Source organism: Notolepis coatsorum (assembly GCF_963971535.1).
Source record: "Notolepis coatsorum genome assembly, chromosome: 2".
In the NCBI taxonomy this organism is placed as follows: domain Eukaryota; kingdom Metazoa; phylum Chordata; class Actinopteri; order Aulopiformes; family Paralepididae; genus Notolepis; species Notolepis coatsorum.
Window position 1 is genome coordinate 113,205,892 of NC_140166.1, and position 14,966 is coordinate 113,220,857.

The 14,966-nt window shown below is 44.0% G+C and overlaps 1 protein-coding gene across 1 annotated transcript in view; it reads left to right on the top strand.

Annotated features, from left to right (window-relative positions):
- dok4 (docking protein 4) overlaps window positions 1–7,348 on the top strand; it is a 117,915-nt gene extending 110,567 nt beyond the window's left edge. Inside the window, exons 5-8 of the mRNA XM_084308276.1 lie at window positions 1,694–1,709; window positions 1,812–1,950; window positions 2,160–2,277; window positions 3,786–7,348. Coding sequence (XP_084164402.1) covers window positions 1,694–1,709; window positions 1,812–1,950; window positions 2,160–2,277; window positions 3,786–3,955 — 443 coding nt within the window. The 3' untranslated portion in view covers window positions 3,956–7,348. The remainder of the gene's footprint in view (window positions 1–1,693; window positions 1,710–1,811; window positions 1,951–2,159; window positions 2,278–3,785) is intronic.
- Window positions 7,349–14,966: the final 7,618 nt, after the last annotated feature.

Genomic DNA, 14,966 nt, shown 5'->3' on the forward strand with positions numbered 1-14,966 from the left:
ATATTTAACACTGTACGTCACGCGGCCTGAAACACACAGCCTGAAACACACAGCTTGAAACACACTCCTACACAGAGCTGCCTGTATGTCACACAGCCTGAAACACACTCCTACACAGAGCTGCCTCTACGCCTGTATGTCACCCAGCCTGAAACACACTCCTACACAGAGCTGCCTCTACGCCTGTACGTCACACAGCCTGAAACACACTCCTACACAGAGCTGCCTCTACGCCTGTATGTCACACAGCCTGAAACACACTCCTACACAGAGCTGCCTCTACGCCTGTATGTCACACAGCCTGAAACACACTCCTACACAGAGCTGCCTCTACGCCTGTACGTCACACAGCCTGAAACACACTCCTACACAGAGCTGCCTCTACGCCTGTACGTCACACAGCCTGAAACACACTCCTACACAGAGCTGCCTGTACGTCACACAGCCTGAAACACACTCCTACACAGAGCTGCCTCTACGCCTGTATGTCACACAGCCTGAAACACACTCCTACACAGAGCTGCCTCTACGCCTGTATGTCACACAGCCTGAAACACACTCCTACACAGAGCTGCCTCTACGCCTGTACGTCACACAGCCTGAAACACACTCCTACACAGAGCCGCCTCTACGCCTGTACGTCACACAGCCTGAAACACACTCCTACACAGAGCTGCCTCTACGCCTGTACGTCACACAGCCTGAAACACACTCCTACACAGAGCCGCCTCTACGCCTGTACGTCACACAGCCTGAAACACACTCCTACACAGAGCTGCCTCTACGCCTGTACGTCACACAGCCTGAAACACACTCCTACACAGAGCTGCCTCTACGCCTGTACGTCACACAGCCTGAAACACACAGCCTGAAACACACTCCTACACAGAGCTGCCTGTACGTCACACAGCCTGAAACACACTCCTACACAGAGCTGTCTCTACACCTGTACGTCACACAGCCTGAAACACACTCCTACACAGAGCTGCCTCTACGCCTGTACGTCACACAGCCTGAAACACACTCCTACACAGAGCCGCCTCTACGCCTGTACGTGTTTACTATTCTGGAAATTATAGATATTTTAGTTGATGAAATATTTTAGTTGACGAAATATTTTTCATTTCAGTGTCACAGTATGACCTCGATCTCCAAAATAAGAAATGTAAAAATGTAAAGAAATTAAAAGAAAAATGGAATATTTTTATTTTTTTGCGCCCTCTCCAGCCATTGGCGCTCTAGGCGATCGCCTATCTCGCCTATGCATAGAAACACACACGTTATACACATTCATACCTGACAGCTGCCTAGTACAACCACAGTCTAGTACACATATGTGTGTACTATTGTATTACACCACTGACTCATGATATGTGGCATCACTTAAAGGTTGAGTTCCACTCTGGGTCTCTCTTGTATTTGTAGAAAAGGTGATTTATTACAGAGTAAAGTACTTATTATCAGGTCAGAGATATAGCCCTAAACTACTGAGCATGCTCCAGCTTCCTGCTTTAGAAAGGACTACACTGGGGTGAAAAGGGTCAGGCATCAGACCAGTACCAATACCTGCCAAAGGTCAAACTACAGTCTAAAACATCAACGAGAGACAAGGGACCTCAATTGTAGGTCAAGTTGCAAGCGATTCCATGTCATGCCGCTGCATCAACACAAACAGCAGTCTTTCCCTGCTCAGGATATTACTACGTTAAGTAAGAGATATTTCCCTCCTCAGGCTATTACTACGTTAAGTAAGAGATCTTTCCCTGCTCAGGATATTACTCCGTTAAGTAAGAGATCTTTGTCTGGTTCAGGATGTGTGACAGTGGAGAGGGCCTGTACACCTTCCAGACGAGAGAAGGAGAACAGATCTACCAGAGGGTCCACTCAGCCACGCTGGCCATCGCTGAACAGCACAAGAAAGTCCTATTGGAGATAGAAAAGAACAGTAGGGTAAGATATTAAACTGTCTGTCTATCTGTCTCTGTCTGTCTGTCTCTCTATTCTGTCTGTCTATCTGTCTGTCTGTCAGTATCTTAATTCCATGATATTCTCCCGCTGTACATGGGTGCTGAGGGGGGTTTTCACTGACAGAATGTTCTGACACTTTTGCACTGACTGACGGAGACATTACTGTGTACATGTCTGTCTGTCTGATCCAGCTGATGTCTAAGAGTTCAGAGGCAGGCTCCTACCCCTGCACGCCGACAGCCATCCTGCCTCGCTCTGCCTTCTGGCACCACATCACAGGCAACCAGACCGGCCTGGACCAAAGCAACGGTACATCTAGTCCTTGCCTATATTTATTGCAACCTATAATATAACCGATAGGGCAGACATACCTTCATCTCCACCCTTGTTTACATTGTTTATTTTTCTCATATTTCTATATTCAGATCTAATTTCATTGCCTATATTTATGTATTTCTGCTATTACCCTGCCCATACCTGTACCTCCCCTCCCCCATGCTGCTATGATGCCCAAATTTCCCCAAGGGGATCAATAAAGGAATATCTTATCTTATCTTATCTTACCGTAAGCTGTGTTTACATGGATGCTAATATTCCACTAAATAATGGCCCAATCAGAATAAGAACGTCTCATGTAACCACCTCGATCAGAAGAGACTGGCCTGATCGGAAGGTCACTTCAATTGGTATGAGAGGTGGGGTGTAAATCTTTGATGATCTGTCCAATAGGAAAATATTAATGTTTAATAGCCGTGTCAAGGCTTAAACCGATTTCTCTCTGGTTGGGATAACTCTATTATTTCTGTGTGACATTTTGAGTTAAATTAATATATATAATGTAAATATAATAACATCTTTAACATTCAACCTGAACAAACATGGCACTGAGTAGTAGTATTGGAGTCGTTTTATGAGTAGATGAGCACAGTATCGGACCCAATACAGATACAGGTATCAGTATCAGGACATCCCTAGTTATTCCTCAATCTGGTAAATTAGTTTAATGTTTTAATCACTGTGCACCTCCTACACATTTATATTACATACAGGGTTACATACATAAGTGTGGACATTGTATGTGAAAACAAGTAGATATGCTAAAAACTAAACAGGAAGGTTCACTGTGTACCTTCACTGTCAACTTGATTTATTCCATTCAAGTCTTGATTATTGACTAAACTAAGAACGAACAGCCCTTTTATTGATACATGTAATCTAGCAGGTAAATGGTAAAAGTATTTTTTAAGGCTTTATTGTTTTAAAATCCCAATAACGTTGTGGGTCCACCAGGTTGAGTAGCAAAAACGCAAACACCACACAAGGGTTCATTCAGTTTCTGTGGTTTAATGTAGATCAGGGTTCATACGCTCATGGGAAAACCAGAATATTCATAGAATTTGATTAAGAATTATGTTTTCCAGACCTGGAAAGGATATGGAAAATGAGACGTGTTTTGGAAACACCATGGAAATGTGTTCAAAATCTCTTTCTTTCAGCCAGTAGATTCTATGACGTCAGATTTGACTGTAGATAGATCTGGTTACCAGACAGAATAACAAGCCAAATAATAAAACGGCACTATCATGTATCATGGAAAAGTAGTTATTGTTTTGAGTAAGGGGCAAAATAAGGTATTTTTTCTCCCTGCTCCTGCTTTATTTTTTTTCCTTTTAAATGTTCTTTTATGGAACTGTGCATTACCAGGAACGGAAAAAAATATAAATCAAATTAAATTAAAAGTGGTCTGATTTGATTTGATAAACAAGGTTTTTGTAGGTACAGGAATATGTCCTCACGTCTCTGTTCTCTTTCTGAAGGTGACATGTTTGGCAGCGCACAGACCAGCGCCGACGCCGACCTTCTGTCCAGCCGGCATGCCACGCTGCCCCTGGCACATACACACTCACACTCACACTCACACTCACACACACACTCACACACACACTCACACTCTCCCACACACTACCCTACCTACCCTGGACAGTGACACATGGACACGACGAGACATAAGAAGCACGAAACATATACATGTGTGCACACAAACACACACATGCTCTTGAACATGCACATACATGTACATATACACACACACACACACACTCACTCACTCACACTCACTCACACAGAACCATCAACAAAAAGCCCATATACTTGCCCTCTCAAAACCCCTTCCCACCTCAACCAATCACCCACCAGCCTATCAGCGACAAACTCTATCATGCGGGTGGTCCTAACTGTTGGCTAATAGGACATCTTGAACGCCCTAAACCAGGAAGTGGAAGCCAATTTCGCAATGACAGAATGGAGACGAGTGTTCCTCAAAAAATACTGCATATCCCACAATCCCACTGTGCAGGTGGAAAGTACACATTAAGATCCAGCCTCGGGAGCAGAGAAGACTGCCTTCCCTCAAGTACAAGTCCCACAATCCCACCCACGGCGGAGGGGGAGGTACAGTACACTGTGAGATCCAGCCTATTGGTTATTGTAGTTCTTTCAGCTGGATGTGTAATTGGAGCAGTGTTGCACAGCGCCTCTTGGTCCTCTGTCTATGCATGGACTAAGCACTGGGAAGGCAGATGAGATGACGGACCTTTACTCCTGCTGGACAAACCCACTGTAAACTAGCCCTAAACCAGTGTAAACCAGTCTAAACAAGTGTAAACCAGTGCCAACCGACAGGTCAGTAAGAGGAACACTTGATGCCACGTGGGACATTTTCTTTTTACCACGTGTGTGTAGCGAGGGACGACACACCTTGTGTTACTTTTCAGTGGAACACGTGAACCATTTCAGGATGTTTTCTCCTAATTCTGTCTCAGAATTTCACTACTGAGTGGCTTTCGATGGCAGGTAGCCGCTGTGATGTCATCGTTAGAATCTTTGGTTCTCAGAATTCTGATCTCATATGTGAGATGGTGTACCTGACCTGAAACCATGTGGAAAGTAAAGGTTAAAGGTCAGTTTACACAAAAGTAGTGAAAGTTGTCTTTCCACATCTCCCTCCTAGATACACATCTACATCTCCCTCCTAGATACACATCTACATCTCCCTCCTAGATACACATCTACATCTCCCGTGTAGCATCCTTGGATTGGTTCAGGGTTCAGTGCCTTGCTTAAGGGACACTGTGACAGATGGTGGCCACCATGGATTGGAACACCAGCCAGCCCTGAGTTACCTGCTATCAGCTGGAATGCACCCAGTTGGTGTTGGGTCTCAGACCAATGACTTCCTGGATGCCGATTGGCCTCCTGTCACCATACATTGCTATGAAGATATTTTAACACATTGTGTGTTCAAAAAGAAAGTAACACAGGATTTGTCCCCCCCCCCGAAACTCCACTCACAGATGCGTTAAAGACGACTTCTGATTTTTTTAAGAGTGCAGAAGAACATGCGCCGTTTTCTTGGTAGATGCCTTTCGACTCAGCCGATGAAACGATTAGACTTTCCGACAACTTGGATATGTACGCCGCACTAGGACTTAGGATCTGAACCGTCTCTGAGCTGAATTGGGTTTCTGAACTGCTCAGCAGGGCCCGGACGTGTTTTCTCAGACCCGAACGGATCGTGTCCCTCCGGACCGTGTGGCCAGAGCGGACGGATGTTTGCCTACAGTAGAAAGCTCTGCGCTTCAGACTTTTCTCTACGCTGTACCTCATCCCAGCTTTAGCCATGTTCATATTATCTATGTTGTACCTCATCCCAGCTTTAGCCATGTTCATATTCTTCAGCGGTATTCACACAGGCCCTGGTTATTTCGCTTCCCGGATTCTTAATGTGATATTTCACTTTGGGGGGAAGATTCTCCAATTTTTTTTGCATACATGTCTCTGTAGGCGTCCAGGATCAGTCACTCTCCACCATCTGCTGCCTGAGGAGCCGTCCCACACTCCTTATTCAGGCTCTTCTCACAGTACTAATCTAAATCACTACTGGATAAGATAAGAAGGACCTTGGACACAAACACAAGCATTGTTTTTATTCACTATTTAAGATTCAAGACTACTTTATTTATCCCTAAGGGGGACATTTGTCTTGGACATAGAGGCTGCTACATAAAAATACAATTATAGTGCAGTAACGGATATGAAGTGCAGAAAAGTCGCAGACATCAAGTTCGTTCAGATACGTTCAACACAGTTCCTCGTTTCACAGCCTCCTTATGTCCTGACTAGGTCAGGCAAGGAAAATATAAAAGAAGGACGGGTCATCACGTCAATGTGTATCACGTCAAGGTGTGGAAACGCTCAGTTCGACCGACATTGAGTTGAATGGGATCATGGGATATTTTTAATACAGGCCACAATATAACTGCCACCAAAGTCTCCCACCAAGCAAAGCCTGACGTGATGACCCTTCCTTCTGTTATAGTTTCTTTGAGTTTAGGAGATTCACTGATAAAGGGGAATATTTCCCTCTATTTTGTCATAGTTGTTTGAAATACAATTTCTAGACAAGGTTTTCAGAACAAACGTGAACAGGTGGTGGTGACTATGGGTCCTCAGAGCAGCCGATATTGGTGATCGGTGATCACTTATTCACTATTCCACCATATTGATTGAGTTTGATGACGGGTACATTATGTGGAATGCCACTTCAAGAACCAAAATCCTCTGCGATAATTATAAACTCATGATTACCTGATGAGTAAAAAGCTGTTACCATAGCAACATAATTCTTCTGGAAAGGCCTATAGAGAGGCAAAGTCCCTCCCCTTCCACTATGGGACCCTATTTTGGAAAGAAATATGTACAATAGTCAACAGTGAGAGACAAATAATTTATTGAACCTGTTTGAGTTGTGCCATGAATTACACATATGACATTTGTCAATTTAAATGAAAATGTTGGAGGTCAAGAAAGTTAATTGACAAACAAGTTAAGCTAACATTAGCTAACATTATCGATAGCTTTTGATGCTATAACATAATGTTAGCTTAGCTGGCAAGTACACTTTTAATTTGACAACCATCATATGTATTCCATGACACAAGTCAAATGAGATACAAAATTAAGTATTTGTCTCTTCTTGCTGTTGACTACCGTACATATTACCACCTTGTGCACGTGGCATTAAAGCAAAATGGCTGCCGTGTGAATATGGTCAATGGCAGATTATTTTTTACTTGTTTTCTGAAAATACGATTTTAAGACTCAATATGACTTTAAAATACTTGGTAATATGGTGATTTTTCTTTTTTATTTATTCGTTTTGCAGTGTGGCACTACGTCCTGCATGACTGACTGACTTTTACATTAAATTATTTAAATATCTTACAGCCTTCAGCCTTCAGCCTCCATAACCTCAGCTATCCTCACATACACATGTATGTATGGACAACCTCCCCACCAACTGGCCTTGGACTTCTCCTTCAGCTGCTGTGTGTGTGTGTGTGTGTGTGTGTGTGTGTGTGTGTGTGTGTGTGTGTGTGTGTGTGTGTGTGTGTGTGTGTGTGTGTGTGTGTGTGTGTGTGTGTGTGTGTGTGTGTGTGTGTGTGTGTGTGTGTGTGTGTGTGTGTGTGTGTGTGTGTGTGCGTGCGTGCGTGCGTGCGTGCGTGCGCGCGCCTGCCTGCCTGCCTGCCTGCCTGCCTGCCTGCCTGCCTGCCTGCGTGCGTGCGTGCGTGCGTGCGTGTGTGTGTGTATGTGTGTGCATGTGTGTGTGTTGATATTCATGCTGTCTTGAAAAATGACACATGTATGTTTAGAGTATGACTCAGCCATGTATCACAGTGCACATAGTGTTTATTTGGTGTGTACTCTTCCTCAGAGACAGCCAGACATAACAACATGCTGACCTTTGACCTTGGCCTCCTGCTTCCGCCGCACCCGATAAAGAAAATAGCAATTGATTTTGTTAGAGGATGATGGAGGGATAAGAGGCGGTGAGAGGAGGGAGGGGTGGAGGGGAGAGGTGATGGAGATGCCCGGAAAAGGAGGAGGACGGGGAGGGGGGATACGCAGTAAGAGAGAGGAAGGAGAGACGTCTCTCAGCCATGGAACATTGATCCTTGAGAGTCTTTGTTTTGGTGGTTTTCTGCCCTGAGGTGTTGAGATCAGCGATGGACTGATACTGATACTAGTAGTGGATGTCAAATTGATACCACTGGATATTGGTGTCAGATCATCTTTTACAATCCTATACTAAAACTGTAAACAAAGCTGACTGTAGAAGGATGCCAGATCTCTCTCAGTCATTCGTCCAGTGATCCCAGACTAATGGTAAACATGCTGGATTGGATAATTACTGAGTTGGACATTTAGTCCATGTTGGTCATGACAACCTGATATCAGCAGACTGGAGATGGTCCCATTGTCTCTCCTATAGTATTACTACACAATAGAACGATACTACTACACCTGTATGGAAGACGTGTTCAAATGTTACACAAGTTTATATGTTCTACCAAAATAAAACATAAGTAAAACATATGGCAGTAAATCCACATAATAAGGTTCACTTATGACATGAGTATGGTAATGACATGACAAGGCAGAAATGTTTCTTATAAACCCTTCTGAAGGCAGAAATGTTTCTTATAAACCCTTCTGAAGGCAGAAATGTTTCTTATAAATCCTTCTGAAGGCAGAAACGTTTCTTATAAAACATTCAGAAGGCCGAACTATACGTTTCTTATACCTATTCCATATGGGCAGCAGCACTACAGTACACTACGCAGCGACACAGAGACACAGAGAGCAGGGACACAGAGACAAAGAGAGCAGGGACACAGAGACAAAGAGAGCAGGGACAGAGACATGGAGACACAGAGAGGAACACAGAGAGCAGGGACACAGAGACACAGAGAGCAGGGACACAGAGACAGAGAGCAGGGACACAGAGACACAGAGAGCAGGGACACAGAGAGCAGGGACACAGAGACACAGAGAGCAGGGACACAGAGACAGAGAGCAGGGACACAGAGACACAGAGAGCAGGGACACAGAGAGCAGGGACACAGAGACACAGAGAGCAGGGACACAGAGAGCAGAGACACAGAGAGCAGGGACACAGAGACAAAGAGAGCAGGGACAGAGACATGGAGACACAGAGAGGAACACAGAGAGCAGGGACACAGAGACACAGAGAGCAGGGACACAGAGACAGAGAGCAGGGACACAGAGACACAGAGAGCAGGGACACAGAGACACAGAGAGCAGGGACACAGAGAGCAGGGACACAGAGACAGAGAGCAGGGACACAGAGAGCAGGGACACAGAGACACAGAGAGCAGGGACACAGAGAGCAGGGACACAGAGACAGAGAGCAGGGACACAGAGAGCAGGGACACAGAGACACAGAGAGCAGGGACACAGAGACACAGAGAGCAGGGACACAGAGACAGAGAGAGCAGGGACACAGAGAGCAGAGACACAGAGAGCAGAGACACAGATATCAGGGACACAGAGACACAGAGATCAGGGACACAGAGAGCAGGGACACAGAGAGCAGAGACAAAGAGATCAGGGACACAGAGACACAGAGAGCAGGGACACAGAGAGCAGAGACACAGAGATCAGGGACACAGAGACACAGAGAGCAGGGACAGAGAGACACAGAGAGCAGGGACACATAGACACAGAGAGACACAGAGAGCAGAGACACAGAGACAGAGAGACACAGAGAGCAGAGACACAGATAGCAGGGACACAGAGAGCAGGGACACAGAGACACAGAGAGCAGGGACACAGAGACACAGAGAGCAGGGACACAGAGAGCAGGGACACAGAGACACAGAGAGCAGGAACACAGATACATCAGAGAGCAGGGACACAGAGAGCAGGGACACAGAGATCAGGAACACAGAGACAGAGAGCAGGGACACAGAGAGCAGGGACACAGAGAGCAGGAACACAGAGACAGAGAGCAGGGACACAGAGAGCAGGGACACAGAGAGCAGGGACACAGAGACAGAGAGCAGGGACACAGAGAGCAGGGACACAGAGAGCAGGGACACAGAGAGCAGGGACACAGATACATCAGAGAGCAGGGACACAGAGAGCAGTGAGACAGAGAGCAGGGACACAGAGAGCAGTGAGACAGAGATCAGGGACACAGAGAGCAGTGAGACAGAGAGCAGGGACACAGAGAGCAGTGAGACAGAGATCAGGGACACAGAGAGCAGGGACACAGAGAGCAGGGACACAGAGACACAGAGAGCAGGAACACAGATACATCAGAGAGCAGGGACACAGAGAGCAGGGACACAGAGAGCAGGGACACAGAGACATCAGAGAGCAGGGACACAGAGAGCAGGGACACAGAGACACAGAGAGCAGGAACACAGAGAGCAGGGACACAGAGACACAGAGAGCAGGAACACAGAGACACAGAGCAGGGACACAGAGACACAGAGCAGGGACACAGAGACACAGAGCAGGGACACAGAGAGCAGGGACACAGAGACACAGAGAGCAGGGACACAGAGACACAGAGAGCAGGGACACAGAGAGCAGGGACACAGAGACAGAGAGCAGGGACACAGAGAGCAGGGACACAGAGACACAGAGAGCAGGGACACAGAGACACAGAGAGCAGGGACACAGAGAGCAGGGACACAGAGAGCAGGGACACAGAGAGCAGGGACACAGAGACACAGAGGGCAGGAACACAGATACATCAGAGAGCAGGGACACAGAGAGCAGGGACACAGATACATCAGAGAGCAGGGACACAGAGAGCAGGGACACAGAGATCAGGGACACAGAGATCAGGGACACAGAGATCAGGGACACAGAGAGCACAGACATAGAGACAGCAGAGATGGCTACTTAAGAACCTCTTGGCAGGGAACCGCCACCACCAACAAGTGGATGTATGTGTGTTTAATGGAGCACAGGTCAGTCTCAATGTTACTTAATTAAATGTACATACAGTAAGTGAAGACCCAAATCAGCACCATCATAGGTGCAATTATACTTACATTTAATTAGTTTTGATAATTTGTTGTTAGACCAGGCAAGTTGACTAAGATATTCTTATTTAGCACAATGGTCTCGTCAGGTGGTTGTAGAGGGAGGCAGGGTTACACTCTCACACCTGTGTAGTTGCACTCTAAGATGAGAGCTGTGACGTTAATCTAACATGTTACCTGAATTATTTAAATGTAAAATAGGGATCACAAATATCTCAAATATAAATTGAATCCTTGAGCCAAATACCTCTAAGTCCATTTTAAGTTTCCACATTAACAATGTCTATAAAGAAATTGGAGGTTGAGTACTTTTGCGTGAAGTATCACATTCCATTTGCAACTGAAAATGCACAAGCTGACCAAGCTGGATTTATATAGTACTCAAGAATTCTATTGATCCACTGAAACAAAAGGACATTTATTTATTGAATAGATGATACATTGTGTATTATTTTACATGATATTTAATGCTGGAGTCCTGGTAAAAACCCACACTTGTGATTTGCGTTTATGTTTTACGTCACTTTAACATGAAAGGGCTAAGCGTTTTGTTGGACATGTTGATTATGTTTTTGATTGTGTACATAAATGTAACCTGAGTTTTGGCTTATTGCTGCCCTCTTGTACATATTATGCCTATTTATTTCATATTGATTGTGTGTGTATGTGTGTGTGTGTGTGTGTGTGTGTGTGTGTGTGTGTGTGTGTGTGTGTGTGTGTGTGTGTGTGTGTGTGTGTGTGTGTGTGTGTGTGTGTGTGTGTGTGTGTGTGTGTGTGAGAGCAAAGGGATTATTGCGGAACATGTTCATTTAAAATGCATGCACTTTTTTTTTTTTACTGTGTAACATCAGATTATATTGTTGTGAAGTGCAGGTTTAGTGCAGGTTTTCACCCACAGTTCTTTACCTCCTCCTAGATCAATGGTTCTCAACCTGAGGGTTGGCACCCCACAGAGGGCCGCAAGATAATTTTGGAGGGTCACAAAAAGATATACAAATACATCATCATGTTTAGTATTTCGTACAGAAGCTTTTTTCTTGTGAAATAAGAAATATTTTAAGCTTTTTTCTTGCTAAATAATAAGTCCTGAACCCCCATTGTTGTTGTTGATGTTGTTGTTGAAGTGGTCCAACTTTGTCAAAACTTTAACAGAGAACCTTGTCTGATTTCTGGATGCTGACATTTTGAATCGAACATGATTTTCTTAATTTTTTTTTATCTCTCTTTCTCAGATTTTTCTCTGTTTTCTCCCCGTCCCAATTTAGTCGTTGTGCCAATCCCCCCCCCCCCTCCCCTACCTGGCTGTTGTGCGCATGTTCTCCTACTGGTCGGTACAAGGGAACCCTGAAGTATCCGCACGCTTCCTCCGACACGTGCGGCGACAGCCAGTGGCTCTCTTCTCACCTGGCAGCGAGGGCTCTCATTGGTGAAGTGTAACGCGTGGGAGGTCACGCTGCCTTCCTCAAGTCCTGCCTCCGCTGAGCAAGCGCCCAGCCCAGAGGGAAGCCACCCATGGCTTCCCTCCCCCTAACCCAGCCAAACGAGTTAGTATAGCGATCAGCCCAAGCCACGGCAATGCTGACTCCGGGAGTCGAGACCACAGCCTCTTGCATTGGTGACGAGCGCAATCTCCGCTATGCCACCTGACCGCCCCCTCGAACATGACTTTTTGAGTGAAAATATAAAATGTTATCCAGAAAGATGCAGATACAGTAGATTCTCTCTGTTGGAATTATTTACAAAGTGGACCATTTCAACAACTTCAGGGTGAGTATTTAACAAATTTGAAGTTTAGGTCATATAGAATGTGTCTGAGTAAGTAAAATGTATTTAATTGACATCCCATCGCCCAAGGGATCTTAAATTCATCTCACTATATTTTCTGTCTATACTTGGCCATGTCAGGGGTTGTGAAAAGGCATTCCTCTGTTTTTAGAGGTCACACAACAAAAAGGTTGAGAACCACTGTCCTATATGAACGATAAAGAACTAAGATACTTAGCTTGAAGTGTTGCTCGTAAGAACATGATACGAATATTGTAAGTGCATTATAGTAATTATCACACCCTTTCTTCTGATGCGATTATAATGTGTGCTTGTAGTGCACTGGGGAAAAAAGCCTTCGTCAACAATTTTTTTCAAGTGACCTTGCTGCATTGGCTTTTTCTTTTGTACTAACTAAACTAAAAAGTGAAGTGAATTTGACGTTTCAGATGCACCCTCTCTCGTTTAGTTCATTCAACTTTAAAGACAAAAATGCTGTGGTAGCAAAGTTACTTGGAAGAAAATGATTTGAGGAATAATAATGATGTATGCTGATGATGCCTCATGATCCACTTCAAGTAAAGCATCACCACAGACTCACCACCTATAGCTCCTCCTCCTTTTACCACTTGAATCGTTTGCCTTAGATTCCACTACCGTTCTGTTGATGTCTGCGTTTTTTGTATGCTGAGACCATGTACAGTTTTGTTACTGGGGGAGAGGGGAGAAAATCCTATGGGTTATTTAAATAGTAATTGAAAAATGTATTGGCAACAGTGACTGAGGGGACAATGACTGGAGGATGTCGTGGTAAAACCTTGCAACTCCAAATTGGATATTTTCTACTTTTGAACTTGAATTTTAATATTTTACATAACTCTTTATGTAAAATGGCCCTTGATCCTATGAAAATCATTTACATTTCTTCTATTGTTTGAACAATGCATGATGGTCAGTCTGAGAATTAAAAATGCTTTGACAGTTTTTTATTTTTGTTTCCTCATTCCTGAAAAAGTTACTTTTTGAAGGTGCAAGGTTTTATTAATGTGATGAGGAAATGTGATGTTTTTTCTCTGACCTTGTTTGAGAGCAACAGAAAGATAGTAGGTGTTTTGTGATTGTAATATTAACACTATGGCCAAAGTGACCGCCCCTTAGCTTTGTAACTGATAGCAAAATATTTTCACCCATTGACACAGTCAAAACCAAGTGCATGTTTTGGAGAAAAATAAAGTCCATTACTTACTTACCTGTGTGGTCGTCACTCCTGGCATCTCACATATTAGGGAAAATGTGACATATTAGGGACATATAGGGACATATTAGGGAAAATGTGACATATTAGGGAAATGGGTTTCGACTAGTCTTTGTATGGATTTGAATGAAATGTGTAGGCACTGGGGGGAAATTACATTAGATTAGATCCGATTCAAATGTATTGTCATCATACAGCACAAGTACAGTACAATGAAAATAAGTTTGGCATCCAACCAGAGTGCAAATGCAGCAGTAAAGTGCAACAGTAATATTCAATGTACAGGTGATTAAACTGCCTACAATATATAAATTATTACTACTGAGGAATAGTGCTAATCAGATGTATGTAAAGAGTTGTAGTATTTAATATGTATGTAATGTAATATGTAATACACTATGGTAGGAGTCATACTGGCCAGCAGCGTAACTAGTAAGAGTAGCTAATGGATATGTACAGATATAGATATAGTATCTACAGATATGTAAAAAGGATTATATGTAGGTATGTACAGACAGATGTGAATATATATATATATATATATATATATATATATATATATATATATTAGTATATACAGCATTATTGTACATGCTATCATACAGAGTTATATGGGTTATATGCAGGTGTATAAGTAGGTATATAGTAGGATTATATGCAGGTATATTTAGACAGATATATATATACGCACTATTGTACATGCTATCATACAGAGTTATGTAACGCTCTGGGTTCCCTCTCCCGGGAATCCAGCTGTCAGTCTGGAATGTTTTCACCTGTTGGTTGGTATTTGCATTTTGGTTGTCATGCCCACATTCCTGTGTTGTCACTGATTGGTACTCTCCACTGTTGCTGTCACTGTGCTGTCAATTTGCTGTCACTGCTAATTGATTGGAATGTTTGGTTGGTGACTACTTATGCTTTCTCTGTTTCCTTGTTTGTTGTCGAGACTTCAGAAAACCGTTCGTGTGGGAAGGAGCTGGTCAGAGTTTGCTGAGCCACTCGCGATGCACTTATATTACTTTTGCCTGTTCTCTCTGTTGCCGCCCGGCGTCTTTCCT